The following is a 16121-nucleotide window of genomic DNA, read 5'->3' as shown; positions in this document are numbered from 1 at the left end:
CCGCGGTTCCCGTGCGGCGCCTGCCGGGAAGGAAGGCGGCGGAGGCGGAGCTGCGATTCCCCGGCATGGCCGTGGCCGCCGCCGCTCGCCGCGGTCTGTCCGCGCTGCTGCTGGGCCGGCTCCCGGCGCTGCCGCTGCCGCCCGCGCTGCGCCCGCTGCCCGCACGCCCCGGCCCCCGCATCGGCCCCGCCGCCGCCGCCGCCGCCCGCCCGGGGCCGCTCCGCGCCGCGCTCCGCACCTACAGCCAGGTACGGCCCGCGGCAACGGCGGGCACCTACCCCCGCGGGAACCCGCGTCCTTCCGCCGCCTAACTCGGGGCGATTCTCGTGTCTCGGCGGCAGGTCACCGATGCTCCGTCCCAGGAAGGTCGCCTCTCAGAGCAAGAGCCCGACTCGCCCAAGGCGGAGAGTGACGGTGTCTACCTCGTCAGGGCACAAGGATTCCCCTTCTCGTGCACCGAGGAAGATGTGCTTACCTTCTTCGATAGTATGGGTGTTCATTTTCTCGCCTGGCTGTCCTCTGTGCTGCCTTTGAACCCAGTAGCTCGTGATTACTTAACAGAAAGAAAATTTAGAGATCGTTAGCCAGAGAAAGATGGCATTTTATTATTGCTGCAAAATTATTCGCAATTGGCACATATAAAGCAAATATTCAATTTCCAAACTGCTGGGCAACGACTAGGAGCTCATCCTTATGGCATTTTATGTTGAGTTGGACAAATCTTTCCCTTCTTAGTGTCTTCACAGCAAAGGCAATCCAATTCAAAGTGATGCCTTTACAGATCATTATGGCTGGCGTTATTCCCTCAACTCCCCTTTTTAAAAAACTGGAGTGTGTTTGTACTGATTAGTTTAAACTTAGGTGTTGCTTTCTGATCCTAATTCCTAATTTTGCATACCTCCTCAGGGCTGATCCCTCCATACTGTAATACATGGCCACATCCTTCCAGAGGCCAGATCCAAGTTTCTGAGTTACTTACCTGCCCAAATAAATTAAGTCAGTTTGAAGTCAGATTCAAGGTTAGGAATAGGTGTGTTCCACTCTTTGGGTTTGCACTGCTGGGGGTGATTAGCTCTGTGCACTGTAGACAGGATAAAGAGACCCCCGTGTTTGATGTAGTTCCTGTGTGGTCTGTTCCTTGATTTCCAGGCTGTAGAATTCGGAACGGTGAGAACGGGGTGCACTTCCTCTTAAACAGGGATGGGAGGCGCAGGGGGGATGCCCTGATCGAGCTGGAGTCCAAAGCAGATGTCCAGAGAGCCCTGGAAAAGCACCTGAGGTACATGGGCCCACGCTACGTGAAAGGTGGGTTTGGAACAGCACAAGTTACATTGGAACAAAACTGCCAAGTGAATAAGAACAGCTTCATTAGTAATTATAAAGTGGGCTGGCATAAGGAGGTGCAGGGTTTGGCACTGAGCAGCAGATCAGCCAGCAAGGAGTTGTCAATCCAAATTCTCCTAGGCTGGACAGGACCTTAGAGCATAGGGTGGGGGAAGAAACAGGATGAAGCTGTGCAGAAGGGGAAAGCTGCCGCAGGAGAATGCTGCCAGGAGAGAGAACGTTCCCTACCCGTGTTCCTTGCAGTGTTTGAAGTCCACGACAGTGACGTGGAGGGCTTGTTGCGGAGCCTGCGGGACGAGTCCCAAGCCATGAACGATGGAGTGGTGCTGCTCCGAGGCCTTCCCTTCAGCTCCACCGAGGAGGACATTGCGGATTTCTTCGCAGGTAACTCAGCCTGCTCTGTGCTCTTCATTGGCCAGGAATTTACTGCCTAAGTTGATGCAGTTCCCCAGAGGGATAAAGGCAAAGTAGGTGCAGCCTTGAGCATCTTAAACACCACAAGGAGTTGCCGTTCCCCTCGAAGTCACTCAGGCTGCAGAGTTTCCCTGTACCTCTGACGCTGTGCAGGTCTAACCCCGGATCAGTTCTTGGAGCACTCTGCTATGGGGCCAGGGGAAGCAAAGGAGGGAGTCAGATGCTGTGATCTGACATTGGGTTGCAACCAGTGTGCAGTTCAGCAAAGCTGAGAGGGAGGAAGTCTTCTATGGTACTTACAGCCCAGGTAAATGCAGTGTGGGTGTTCACAGCCGCATGGTCAGGACAGGTGGATCACGTATGCCACTTGAGACTTTGTCCCGTACTCTCCGCTAGAGCAGTCCAGGTGGTTCCTGGCTCCCCACGATGATGATACACAGAACAGAAATTGAAACTCACTGAATTTGACCTGAGCTTTAAAGAGATGGGGGAAAAACTACCATAATAATAAGAGAAAATTTCAAGGATATTTGTGCTCTGGACCTCTTTATTGCCTAGAACTTGAATTTACTTATTTCCACAGTTACTTGAAGCCTCAAGTTGATTTAATTTTTTAAATTAAGCCTTCTGTGAAAAGTAACTTGAAGCAAATAAATCAGAATTTAAAGAAGATACTTAGGTCAGCATGAGCAGTTGTTTCAGAACTACATAACTGCCTGATTAGGCAGTCAAAAACCAGATGAATAAGGAAAAAAGAAGTCTTTCTGAGGTATAGCATAAATTCCTGCCAAGGTCAATGCCTCTTTCTCCTCTCCCATTTCTAGGTTTGAAAATAGCAGACATAGCTTTCATTTATCGGGGAGACCGAAGAACAGGAGAAGCTTTTGTGCAGTTCGCAACTCCTGAAATGGCAGCTAAAGCCCTGTTACGGCACAAAGAGTATATGGGAAATAGGTGGGTACTTCCCTGCGGTCCCAGGGGGTAGAACAACATGCTATGGAGCACCGTATTCCCTTCCTGCTAGGTGGAACAGCTCATCTCACACTCACAGTGTTATTAAGGAAAGCTGAGGCACCTGCAGTGCTCATACTGGGGGAATGTGGGGCCTTTCAGAGAACAGTCTCAGGTGGTTTTAGGTATTCCTGAAGACTTTCTCATCCCAGCAGAAATGGATGACAGCATTCCGAGTGGGGAACATTGGATAGACACAGGCTGCCCAGCCCCAAGTGCCTGGGGGTCCTCTACCTCCTTCAGACACATGACCCTCCAAGTTTCCACCAGGTTCCTCTGCACTTTAGGCAGTTTTGTCAGCCAGCCCCTTTCCCTTCAATCCAGCACCAGACAAAGAACAGGTTACCTGGCTTGAGTCCCTTCCCAGTGGAGACTGCTGGCACACACCACACCATCTCCCACCTCTTTGGTTATCATATCCCGGTGGGCTGCCCTCCTTCCTTGGGAAGTTTAACCATTTTACTCCAGAGCACTCAGCCCTGTGCCACACACTTACCTCACCAGAGCCTCTCTCCTCTCAAGCAGAAGCACAGACCATTTTTTCCAAGCATCATTTAGGTTGGAAAAGGCCTTTAAGATCATTGTGTCCAAACATGCACCTCAACACTGCCCAGCCCTAAACCCTGTCCCTAAGCACCACACCTGCACAGCTTTTAAGAACCTTCAGAGCTGTGCTCAGGAAAGAAAACCTAAACAAGCAAGACTGCTTTTCCCCTGCTGAGTTTTCTGAGTTCAATAATCCATAAAACTCTCTTTCTGCACCCCACATAATAAAACATTTCTCCAAACCTCACCCCTTCACCTGCACACTGCTGACTTCCTGCCTTTTATTGCCTTGCTTCCTGTTCCCAGAATGCATTTCTTTCTGTTTGTCCCCTCCCCTCAAAACTACACAGCTGCTCTGCAGGCAGACCTTATTAATTGAATTAATTAACAGACTTCCCTCCTCTCCAATAGAGATTAATTCTGAAATGTACCATTAGTTTTTCCTGTGTCGTGATGGAACAAGAGCTGTCCTGACTCACCCACCTGAGCTCACAAACCTCCATTTCCATGTGATTAGCCAAGAAATGGAGGGGGTTCCAAAATTTGCAGTTGCTCCCATTCATTCTTCCTGGTTTTATCCAGAACTGGCCTCCAGCAGTGCCCAGTACGGACTGGGGGGCTGAGGGGCGGCTGAGCTGTCAGCTCTGCCAGCCTGTACATGGGGTTACTTCCCGTACTCTGGCTGCTCCCTTTGGGAAGGGAGGAAAGCCCTCTCCCTTGGCTGTCCGTATTCCCTTCTTCACCACACTGTTCCTCCAGTGCCGTGGAAATTGCCTGATAGAACACTGCTAGTGCAACCCCATCAATTCCGTAGCCGTATGGAAAATCTCTGGGCTCCACTGAAGTATCTCCTGTGGCCCTGTGCATCTTCTGGGTCTGCCTGTTCCGTGAGCTGTTTTGGGGCTGGGTGTTGTTTTTAATTCGGGGGTTTGTAGAAGTAATTCAGTTTGCAGAAGTGCAGCGAGGGGAAAACAATTGAATGAATCCTCAGCACAGAATCTTTCCATGCCAGGGCTCTCCCCTCAAGTAGCTGAGCAGAGCTGAGGCAGGAAGCATCCTGAAGGTGCTTTATCCAGAGCCTGGGAGCCAGGTGTGTCACGTGCTCTTCCCCTTTGCATTCCAGGTATATAGAAGTGTACGTAAGCAGAAAGCACCAGATGCAAAGGCACGTGTCCTATGACAAGCAGCTGATGACCTACTCCAAAATGAGAAGAGAATATGAATCCCTCCCTGAAGACAGGGGATGGAGAGGCATGAGAGGCTCCTATGCCCAGGAGGAAAATAGTGAGTCCCTCCCTGTTGCGGGTGTTCTTCAAGGCCCCTTCATTTAACCCCACGTGCCCACAGCTTTCATGGCAGGGAGGGGGTAACTGCAAGCACTAATGATGGTTTTTCCTTCCATTCCCCAGGATTGTACAGGGAAGGAATGGAAAACTCCAGGAACGTTTTAGAGCCTGGGAACACCTCATCAGCAGCACGGCACTGTGTCCGCATGAAGGGTTTCCCTACCCAAGCTAGTGCCCAAGACATAATAAATGTGAGTTACAGTGAAGCTACGGATGAAACGTGGCTGTCATTCCCAGTGCAAACCCTCAGTTAATGGTTACCGCTGCAGCAACTGCAGGTTGTTGATTTATTTGTGTGTGTGAGTTCTCAGAGCCGTGTGGCTTCGGGTGGAACATGGGGTACAGGTGCCTGGGGCAGCCATGGCCTCTAGGGCACAACAGGGATCCTCTCCCCTCCATGGATAAGGAGGGATTAAGGCTTGTTGGGATATGTTACTACCCATCACTTGGATTACTGTTTCTCTCTCACCGAATTTTCTCTTTATTTTCCTCCTTTTCAGTTTTTTGCTCCACTGAGGCCCACGAGGATCCTGGTGGAATACAACTCCCAGGGAGATGCCACAGGAGAAGCAGAGGTGCATTTTGAGAGCCGTGAGGATGCCGTCGCGGCGATGGCAAAGGAGGGGTCACAGATGGGTGAGTCAGGAAAGGGGGGAGGTCCTACAACCCCAGGACTGAAGCTTGTCCAGGTGCTGCTACACCCTGTGCAGAAGGATCACCTTAAATGTAGATTTCCAAGTTACAGTGTGCTGTGGGCTTTGCAGAGAAAAAAAACAAAAACAAAAACAGACAAACAAAAACCACAAAAACAACAAAAAATGTTTTCCAGAGTGCAGTGCTGTTGAATTATTCCTGAATGAACATCAAAAGGCAAAGGAAAACTGCTAGTGACCACGGCATGGGCTCAGATTTGGTGAGTCTGTCTGTACTTCTTGGTCTGCTTTTAGCGACGTGTGCCTCAGGCTTATGATCTCTTGTACTGGGATTTCAACCAGCCCGAAGGGTAAAGTGTGGGGTGGCTGAAGAGAATATGTCCCACCTGGACTCTGTGGTACTTTACTACTGCCAAACTGTAGTATTCTAATGGAATAGAATTTAAACTGGGAATAAAGTGCAATGGGGCAGGGGGGAGAAAGGAAAGCCCTAAGCTGCAGCAAGGGAGAGACTTTTATTTTTCCTCTTCCTTCTTTCAGGCCAGGTCAACACATTCCTTGTGTATGAGGGTGAAGATCAGGTGCGAGTGTCAGCGCTCAGCAAGGAGGACAAACTGTAAGATCTAGTTTAGCCTTGTGTAAGAGGAGCATGTAATAAATGTGCTGGACTGTGGGGAGTGTTACAAAAGCAGCAGCAGCTGCACTGCAGGAATGGTCAATGGGTGGAGCAGTCCTGGGCTCCAGGTCAAGAACGGTGCATTAATAAACACCAGGATTGCCAACTGACAGCAGCCGAGTGATGTGAGTCCTCACACAGGTGCACGGTGTAGCTCTGAATCCTTTCAGACCTGCAGCCCAAGTGGAATGCGATGGAAGGACAACTCAGAACACTGGAAATGGATGATCAAGTTTTCTTTATTGTGTGGAACAAAATTAACTTCAGAAAACCTGCCCCCCTCATTCCCAACCCCAATGTCCAGGTGTCAGCCCATGCTGGCATCACATGCAGTACCTGAGCACGGAGTTGAGCTGGCAGCCTCCAGTGCTGTGCTCTGAAGGGGGCTCAGCCACCTCCCTACTCCATAGAATTTAATCCACTGTGTCCAGTTTAATGCTCCCTCTAATAGGGAAATTGCCTGGGTCTCACTTTCTCCTTGGGAGATGAGTCACACTGGGCTTGGACACAAGAATTTGCACTGGTTTGGATGCGTACAGTGTGTACACAACACAGTGACACTAAATTCAGTGTGTTCTCCATTCATCTCCAGTGTGTTGCCCCTTCAGAGAATTCAGGAATTCACCTGAATTCCAGGCTTCTTGTATTTCAACACTGTTTATAACTCCTGTCCTACTTTAAGGGATATCAGCAAGAAAAGGGGTTGGGAAACTGCCACAGGCAGAAAAAAGAGCAAAAAAGAGTGTAAGTTGGGTGGCTGAACACACCAAGGCCTAGAGGGAACTAGGAGAAAGAATTCCTGGTACAAACCAGCACCAACCACATCAGTAACCTCAGCTCTGAGACACTTTTCCTGCAGTTCCAGCCACTCCAAAGACTAGAATTAACTAGGGTTAATTCTCCTCTGAGGAATTAAGCACTAAGCCCTAATAACTTCTGTACAAACCCCAATGTATTTGTCACATCAACGCATCCATTGGCTATGGCCTATGGAACATTCTGTGGTCTGAGACTGCAGGAGGTGCCAGTAGGGAAAGGAGTAAACGCTCCTGTGACACAAGGAAGCCACCAGCACTCTTTGGAGTAACAAAATTCCTTGAGGGAACAGCAACAAAGAATGATGTAGCACGAACCATGAAACCTCTCTGAACTGTGTTTGCAATTACAACTTGTGGAAGGTGAAAAGTGTTCCCATTTTACTTTGATACAACAAAAGGTGAAATGCCAGGTTTATGGCCACAATGTTTCCATGTGCTCAAGGGGGAGAGGTGGATCCAAGTGGCCCTAAACCAGCGTGTGATGGGGATTTGGCCCAGCCCCTAAAGCACAGAGGGGGAACAGAACATTCACAGCTTGGTTTGGAGTTTCCCTGTGCAGAGCAAGCCCTCGGCCAGAGCCCTGAGCCAAGGAAATGCAGGTAGAACGTGTTCACTGATGCCTCACCTGGCCTGCTCACACTGTGTACTGGGGTCCCAGGGATGAGCCAGACTGTCCAAGGCAGCTGGGAAAGGAGACAGGATTTCAAGTGCAGCCAGATATGAGGAATACCAACGCTCCAGCTGGTTTTCAGGGAGCCTTTGCTCAGCAGCAGTGCACGCCCAACACCACACGTGCAAGGGCAAGAACATTCCCAACTTACATGTGCAATCACAGTTCTGATTTGGGCAGGGGCTCCCTGAGCCCTGAGACTGCTCCAGCAGACTCTGGGGGCTGCTCCATGTGACATTCCCAATGCAATTCTCCGCAACACAATCGGATTTTGGTACGGGGAAGGCTCAGATTGTTGCTTTAGTCACAGGGGACTCTAAACACCAAGAAGCTGCTTCCCCCCAACCTCCAAAGCGCACGAGCAAGTGTCTTCACATTCCCCTTGAACAACTCCAGAAACACCCTCAGCTACAACCACTGTCACCCCTCTGCCACCCATTCCCTACAAGGGGCTGCTGGAGTACTGCTGGATGAGCTGCTGGTGGCAGGGATTGCAGACACGCTCGGGGTTGATGCTGGACGGGAGGGGCAGCTCGTGCGCTGAACAGGCTTCACAGAAGGTGCCCCCACAGTTCTTGCAGATGTTCTGGAATGCAGGAACAGAAAGGACAGAAATCAAGGGGAGGTTCAGGACTCGGCAGATCGACTCAGGGAAAAACAAACTGAGCTAAAAAGGGAAGAGGCTGCTGGGGGCAGGAAAACCAAACCACTGAGCAAGGCAGAGCAGAACTGTGGAGCCACCAGGACTTAACAAGGTTACGTTAAGGGCAGAGAGGTCTGCAAGGGCTCATTTCTTTGTCCAAGTCACAAGCAGGAATCTGATTCCAAAACAAAACCCAGAGGGAAGGCAGTCACCAGGTGTGGACGATGTCAATACTAAGTTACCTTTCTTTGGTTCCGGCTGCTCTCCTTCTGGCAGAGCTGGCACATCTCAGAGTGTCCAGGGCCCAAAAGCTGCTCCTAAACACCAAGGCAAAACCAAAACACTCCTGTGAGGGCTCTGCAGCAACAAGGGGGAACAAGCATCTTCTGCACTGTGAACAAGAGCTGACAGGCAGAAATTCCCAGTGAACAGGACAACACAGGTGGTGTAACATCCAGTGACAGTCAGGTCACTGTGCTTTGCCAGGCACCCAGGGGCAATTAGGAATGGATTTTAGTTCATTGGATATACAGGAACAAAACTAGGAAGGGGTATCGCTCACCTGCTCTTCCTGCTTGTTGCTTGGTGACCTACAAGGGAACAACAGTGTCACTTGGAGCAGGGCTTCCATCATCACAGCTTTTAAATAAAATATCTGGGCTACCAGGCTTTATCCTGTTTTCAAAATCCTCCCCCCATATGGACTTTTGGGTAGCACTCCTAGGTAAATAGGAAGAACAGGCAAAAAACCTACAGAATGCCTTCAGGGGAGCAGAGGAGAGGGAGCATGAACATGCAAAAGACTGTTTAGGTGGTACCAACACAGTTGGAAACTTAGGCCTGCACAAGGTCTGATGCCTACATGTGCTGTGAACAGGCAGCAGTAAAGCACCGTGAGGCCATGCAGGTAAATCATCAGCCTGACCCTCATCTGCTTAAACACTCCAGGTGAAACAGGGCTAAATAGCATCTTGGCCATGGATGGTTTTCACTATCTGGCCAAGCAGACTGGAACTGAGCTTATGCTATTTCCAAGATGCTACTTTCCTGATTAACTTCCCATCGGGACTCTGTGTGCTGCAGCAGAGCCTTGACAGTCAGAGCACTTCCCATGGGCTGTTCCATCCCCAGGCCAAGGCCTCAGCACAGAGCTGTGCCCAGGAGCCTTGAAAACATCTTTTAACATTTAAAACCAAATACCAAACAAACCCTACAATGCGAATCCTCTTCTCTAATATTCAGCTTGGAAACAAACAACCTGAACCACATTTTTACACAGCCATCTTCTTTAAAATCTTATTTTCTTTCTCCAATAGCTTCTCTTTTTTAGCAACAAACATCACTGATCCTCCAACCCTTCTCCTTGCCCTCACCGAAAATACTTTGGACATGAGTCCCCAAGGTCTTGCAACTTGGCTTACCAAGCTTTCTTGAGTCAGAGAAATTAGTAAACAGCAGATTTAGATAGAAACAAATTCAAAGGTAATTAGAGATGGAGCTTTTCCCATCTGAAAGTGCTGATGGCAAGCAACAGAACCTCCTCCGTCCCTTTGAGAGCTATAGAAAAGCAGCAGAGACCTCAAAAAAGGTTGGAAATATTTCTCAGAAAGGCAAGTTGAACCATTCCAAACTCACCATCAGCACAGAAATCTGAGGAGGGGAAGCAGGACTTTGGAAAGGAGGAGGTAGAAATGAGGTTTGTTTCCTTCCCTACCTGTGTGGCAGGACACTGTTCTCCTCCTCTCTCAGTGCCTGTTTCACTTTAGCATTTTCTTCCTGGATTTTGACCTTCTCATCCTGCCAAAAGGAAACATTCACCCATCAGGTACACTAGAGAAAGACTTTAGTTTCACTGCTGCCACACTGCAAGGGGACACTTGGCATTGCTATTTCAGGATACTGGTCTGCTCCTCCTGGGCACAGAGGAGTATTCAGGCACCAATCTCCCCTGGGAGCAGCATTCTGTGCTTTCCTTTTGCTGTGAATAAAGACTGGACTGAACGTATCAGTGATGAGCTCTCAAGCTTGACTGGAATTATGTGTAATATTGGTGAAAAAAGACAGAACTGCATCCCAGGGAGCCCAGTGAAGGCAGCTCAAGTGTGGCAGTACATGGCAACTGTGGAAATCATCTGTTACTGCATAGCTCACATCATTAAAACTGTAACTGCCTGGTCAGTGTGTGTAAAAACCCCTCCAAAGCTCCTGGGGCCGTGGCACATGAACACCACCTACTTATTGCCTGAGAAAGCTCAGGAAAAGCAAACGAGCCAAGTGAAACTGTTGCTCAAACCTGAGCCAAAAGCCCGAGTCTCCTTACCTGTCTTAGCCAGTTCTTTGGCCCTTTTCTGTTTTCTTGGCTGCGCTGCTGACTGTGGGACCATCTGTCTCTTTCCCGCCTCAGTTCCAGTTCTAGGTGGTTCCTGGAATATTGAGGAGGAATCGTGATCAAAGGATGCTTTGGGGACACTTGGCACTGAGAGCTGATGAACTGTTTAACCCTCTCTTCACACCCCTGACTCAAGAGCTCTAAGCTGGCTCTTGGAATCCCAAGCTGTCTCGCAGTGTGTTAAGCCACAACACGTCAGGATGGAAAATCTCCAAGTCCTTCATGTAATTCTGCCACAATCTGGCATCCAACTGATACCAAACCAGACCCATTTGCCTGTGTCTGCCTAAGCTCACCCACAGGCACCCAGGACCAAAGCCATTTGCTGGTTGCCTGAGCAGCCTGTGCAGCTTTGTGAAAAAGGAAACAAGGAGCTGGGCCAGGAGAGGGGACCCCCCCCCTGCAATGTATCCAGCAATGCTCCCACAGAATTCATCCTGGTGACCTTGCAACAAGCTGCAGATGCGTCACGGCTGCAGGAGGAGATGCTCTTCTATTTTAAGGAAAGAGGATTTGTCTGTGTCCCTGACACCGCTCAAGTGATGACACTGCAGGGGAAAATGGGATGGCTCTTGACAAGGTCTCTCCATTTGGCTTCCAGCAAAAACAAGAGCAGTTTCACCAGGGAAAAAGTACAAATCACAGCAGTGTGTGTCAAACTGACAACCAGGATTACTTCCCTTGCTCCAGACTCTTCAGTGGCTGCTCTAGGCAGTGGTTTGGCTGCTCCATCCCTGCCCATGATAAGTGTTAGATTCCAAATTAGCACAGAAACGTTTGAATTGGAAGGGACCTTACACATCTCATTCCACCCCCTGCCACAGGCAGGGTCACATTCCACTAGACCCTGTTCCAATCTGGCCTTGGACACTTCCAGGGATGGGGCATCCACAACTATCCCAGGCAGCCTATGCCAGTGCCTAAATAATGGGCTTTTCCAAAGGATTTTCCTCCTGGGCGTTACTCCTGCTGGCATCTAGCCTGTCACTTGCCTCACTCCCACTGCATCCCCCTGCTTCCCTGTGCCATCACCCTGCCTGCTCTCCACTAGACACAGCAAGAACAGCCCAGGAAAGAGGTTGGAAAAGGATCTCTTCACCGCTGCCTGGAGAGCTCTTCCACTTCCAGCTGGAGGCTGTTGATTTTGTCCCCAAACTCCTGCTTGAAGAGCCGGTTGTCCTGCTGGGCCAGCTGCCGCTCCTTCTCTGCCTGTCGCAATCTGGATTTGAGCCACATGAACTTGTGATAAAAAACAAAAGCCATGGTGGGGAGGAAGACTGAGTTTAACCAACAAATAGAAAACCCAGTGAAAAGGTAAAGCCAAAAAAAACCAAAAAAGAGAATGGTAAAAACAATGGAGAGGACAAAGAGTTCAAAGCAAAGCAAAATGGGAGGTGAACCAGGCAGAAACTCTCATTTTCCATAGTTTTTATTTTATCACTACAGTTAACAGCCATTAGATGAGAAACAGAAACATCACTTTTATCCAGATCCGAAGCAAACCTCAAGTACACAGAATTTAAAGTCCAATTGGATTTTAATGTACGTTACATTTCAGCTTTGCACAGGTAACTGGAACTTGCAACATAGGTTATAGCTACTCTATTGAGAATTAGTGCAGGTTCCTGGTCTCCCACGGATTGACACTCGGCTCAAGTGCCAGGCATCGGTACAGCAACACATTGCCACTCCGGGCCTGACATCAGAAACAGCCAGATCCTTAATTCTGTTTGGTTTCAGTGTTACTGACACCAACCCCACCAGCCCAAGCCCCTGTTCCTACAGCAGAACTGTGGGAAGGGGCGGGGGGGGCTCCCTGTCCTAACAGGCTGTTTGGATACCTTGACCAAAGCTTCCACCATTTCCTCAGGATTATTTTTTTCTCCAGGCAGTTAGGAGTCTGTAGTAGCAGGTTACTGAAGGGTGAGTTTATAGGTTCAAGCATGCAGCTTGGGCATGGCAGGGAGGTTTCCAACAGGGCTGGCCCAGTGCCTATGCTGGGAGCCCACGGAATAAGCCACGTGGTGGCCCATGCTCACATCCAGGGGGACCAGGCTGAACCCCATGGAATTCTGACCACACCAGCAAGGACCAAGGTGTTCCCTCCCCACTTGTTTCAGTCATGTTTGCCACCCACTGTCCCCAGGAGTGCCATCCCACAGGACAAAGGGAGAACTGGCACCAAAGAATTACTACAGGCGTCTCACCAGAGCAAAAAACCCTTATTCAACACCGAAACCCCCCAAATCTGATCTTCCAGATGAAAGAATGTCTCTAGGAGTGCTTCTAACCTAAAGCCCATGAGAGGCCAGCACGGGGATTTCTGTGATCAGAGTATATTAGTTCATAGTAGTCCAAGCTACAGTTACTTCAGCTTTTGCACCGGGGTGTTAAATTGGCAATTATTTCTCTTATTGAGAGCTGATTCCAGGCTTTAGCTGTTCCTCCTTTAGCAAATTCCATTTGTATTGAGCAAGGCAAACTCAGAAGGAAATGAAACAAGTGTAAAAGGCCACTCTTCCCTTTCAACCACCAACTACTCAGACAAGGAAAGGGCAAGAACCAAATTACCATCTCCATTCCCCATCGCTGCACATTGGGTTCCTTTCCTCTTTATTGGGGTGGGTTTGTTTCTTTTAAACAAAGGTCAGATTATTTTTCATAAAACATGTAACTTCCCTTTCTAAGAAGGGGAGACACCTCCCAAAACACCTCTCCTCAGCTTCCTTAGCTTGGGAAGGACCGCAGGGTCTGTCTGGAGGGATTCCTGGCAGAGGTAGAAGCAATGCAAAGAGAAGGAGGTTTCCACTGAACTTACCACTCTATCGTGTTACTCTAAGACACCTATAGCTACTAATTCTGGACACATGAAGTTTAAAGGAAGAAGGATAAAGTCCCCACCCTCCCACCACATCCCTAAGGCAGAATCCAGGCAAGCTGGTTAGGGGAGGGCCGGTCCTCGTCGTGACGGGCCATCGCGTCCTGCCCGCTCGTCTCGGACTCGGGGCTGAACCCACAGAACAGAAGTGAACGGGAAACAGCTTGGGGCACACACACAACTACTGTCAACAACTTCCAGGGATGCATTTTCTCATCTACTTCACAAAAAGGGCAACACAGAAAACGAGTTGACTCTCCCGAGCTGGCCAACGTGATCCCGGCTGAGCCGCGCACACGCCGAGGGCTCGTGCTGCTGTACGGGGTGTGCACCAGCAGGTGGGCAGAGCCACGGATCTCCCACTCCCGGTGCCTTCCTGGGGTGTTTATTGGCCAACTCATTTGGTACTTGAACATAGGTTAAATGGCAAAGTTTGGGATTTTTATACCCGACTCTAAATCTCAGCAGAAAAACTCACTGATATTAAAAACTCAGCAAATTCCAAATCAACTTTAGGTGACAATTAACATTTTAACAGTTGCTTTTAGCAATTCTCAAGTTCTCCCCTCATGAATGAGTTCTGATGTCAGAGTTGTGAGGTGGCCAGACAAAAATGTCTAATGATGCTTCTGGATCAGTTTGTTTGCTGCACTATTTAAGGTTTTTGCCTGTTTCACCAAATCCTTTTCACTGTATAAATAAGTCAGAATGAGGATGATGAGAAAACAGGAAAATAATAACAGCAAGAGAAAAAGAGCAAATCAATTAGCTGAGTCGATACCATAACACATTTTCAAATAGAGACTTTCTACAAACACTTGTTCATCCAGAGCCATTCCCAGTATAAACCCTCAAATGAGAGCACTAATGCAGTGCAGTGCCCTGCTCATTCACCAGGTCCCAGCCATGCTGTTGAGAGCTGTGCCAGGCTGTCCCCTCACCTCCTCCCTTCACTTTCACAGGAGTACTTTTGCCAAGCTCACATTGCTCAGTATCATCAAGAGAGTGGTTCAACTGGGGGGATTTTATCCAAAACCAGAGATATGGAACACCCCAGCCCCTTCGAGCCTGGCTACTGCTGCAGGCTTGGCTTTCCTGCTCCTACTGCTCTCCTTAGGCAGCTCTGTCCAGCAGAGCACTTGGACTCTCCCCTGGCCTGTTCTAGGTCCCTGGGACACCCCCACTAAAGGACACAGCCTTTGATCATGGTCCAAGTCTCCTGCCCTACCTTTGTTCCAGCTGTTTGATGGTGGCAGCCATCTGATTTGTTTTCTCTTCCAAGCGGCTGTTTAATTCACTCTTCTGTTTCACTCCCATGTCTGAACTCTGGGGAAAGGAGCAGTAAATGCCAAATAAGCCCCAATAAATCATTTAGCACATGAAACAACAGGGCAGAAGGCAAAGAGGCAGGGAAAGGAGCTCAAAAAGCAAATGGCCAGGTCAGTTTCATGAGGGCACACGTCTTGCCATAGAGGTGCAGGCTCCATCTGGACCCCAAAACAGGGCACCACCATCATCCATGAAGCTTCCTGGATATGAATAATCCATAATGCAGTATCTGCTATTATCATTTAATATCTTAATATCATTCAACTCTTTTGCACCAAGCCAATTGCTCAAGGAGAGCAAAGCAACTGTCTCCTGTTCAAGTTGACTTTAGGATTTATTCTGAGCACTGTGTTGCTCTTTGGAGATGGTGTCATCACACAATAATTAAACCTGGTACCTTCACCCTAGATTGTACTGCAACAGAAGCTCCCACAGCTCCATTTTCACACCACAAAACCAATACAAGGTGCTTTCCCCAGTCTCATGCCCACATTTCTGGATCATCATTAATTTTTCTCCAGAAGAAATGTCCTTTTCCTTTAACGTCCACCACACTCCAGTGTTCTTGCAGCAGGACACAAGCGTGCACAGCCTGTGACTTTTCCACACCCAGCACCCTTTCGACAGGCAGCAGGAGGAGGAGCACAAGAGCTCTCACTTTTATCTGGAATCCCCTGCATTTCACTACTTCCCTACCTGCAGCTTGAAGGACAGTTCATGCTTTAGGGCCCTGAGATCGTCCAGCTGCTGTCTGAGTGCCACCAGCGCGTCCTGCTTCTCACAAACATCCTTCTCCAGCATCTTCATGGCCAGTTCCATCTCCTGCCGCATCCCAATCTGCGCCTCCAGCTCCTTCTCCACATCCTGGAACACGGGAAGCAGTCAGTATTTCCAGGAGGTCCCCTCAGCACCCAGGGAGAAGCTCCTGCCCACCCTCCGTACCCAGGAGTGTGCTGCACTGCCACAGTGTCACAGTCACACCTCTGACACATCTACTGAGGACAAGAAATCCACGCAGAGTCCAATACGAAAGCTGGGAGAGCAGCACGGCTAGCAGGGAGTCAGGGAATTCTACATGGGCCCATCTTTGTGGTGGGATAGACTAGGGAAAAGCTGGCAGATTTTATTTCCTGAAAACCTTATGCTCTGGCATATTTCTCCCCACACTGTATTGAACAGCTCAGAGTGGCAGGGTCCCTCTGCAGCCATTTGGGGTGACCCCCAAGCCCCCCAGTCCTCACCAGCCGCAGCTGAGTCTCCTCCTTCAGCTGTTTCCGAGCCTCAGTCAGTGCCTGCCCGTCAGCAGTTCTGTCCTTGGTGACCTGAGATAACAGACACAGTTCACTTGGCATTATGTACTGTTAATCCTCACTCTTCCTCAGTTTTGCTTCTCCCCACCACTTG

General features: G+C 49.4%; 2 protein-coding genes across 8 annotated transcripts in view; one reads left to right on the top strand and one right to left on the bottom strand.

Moving 5' to 3' along the window:
- Nucleotides 1-65: 65 nt before the first annotated feature.
- GRSF1 (G-rich RNA sequence binding factor 1) lies at nt 66-6102 on the top strand. The gene is made up of 10 exons (XM_050320751.1): nt 66-248; nt 342-486; nt 1150-1305; nt 1588-1728; nt 2583-2712; nt 4439-4599; nt 4725-4852; nt 5162-5297; nt 5491-5574; nt 5855-6102. The coding sequence occupies exons 1-9, from the start codon at nt 66-68 to the stop codon at nt 5547-5549; spliced, it is 1239 nt and encodes a 412-aa protein (XP_050176708.1). The 3' UTR covers nt 5550-5574; nt 5855-6102.
- A 109-nt stretch (nt 6103-6211) lies between these two features.
- The window catches only part of RUFY3 (RUN and FYVE domain containing 3), a 30683-nt gene continuing 20773 nt past the window's right edge, over nt 6212-16121 (bottom strand). For 4 of the 7 annotated variants that reach the window (XM_050320743.1, XM_050320744.1, XM_050320745.1 and 1 more), the window contains 9 exons: nt 15959-16039; nt 15414-15581; nt 14617-14714; nt 11610-11729; nt 10442-10544; nt 9836-9918; nt 8684-8711; nt 8364-8438; nt 6212-8064 (listed from right to left, as the gene is read on the bottom strand). In XM_050320743.1, coding sequence (XP_050176700.1) covers nt 7921-8064; nt 8364-8438; nt 8684-8711; nt 9836-9918; nt 10442-10544; nt 11610-11729; nt 14617-14714; nt 15414-15581; nt 15959-16039 — 900 coding nt within the window. In that variant the 3' untranslated portion in view covers nt 6212-7920. Of the gene's footprint in view, nt 8065-8363; nt 8439-8683; nt 8712-9835; nt 9919-10441; nt 10545-11609; nt 11730-11921; nt 14079-14616; nt 14715-15413; nt 15582-15958; nt 16040-16121 lie in introns of those variants that run through there. The other 3 variants (XM_050320748.1, XM_050320749.1, XM_050320750.1) reach the window with 1 other exon arrangement.

This window comes from Myiozetetes cayanensis, unplaced genomic scaffold (genome assembly GCF_022539395.1).
Source record: "Myiozetetes cayanensis isolate MyiCay16 unplaced genomic scaffold, myiCay2020 scf24, whole genome shotgun sequence".
Classification (NCBI taxonomy): domain Eukaryota; kingdom Metazoa; phylum Chordata; class Aves; order Passeriformes; family Tyrannidae; genus Myiozetetes; species Myiozetetes cayanensis.
The sequence above is the reverse complement of the archived record's forward strand: the minus strand, read 5'-3'. Positions and strand labels throughout refer to the sequence as shown.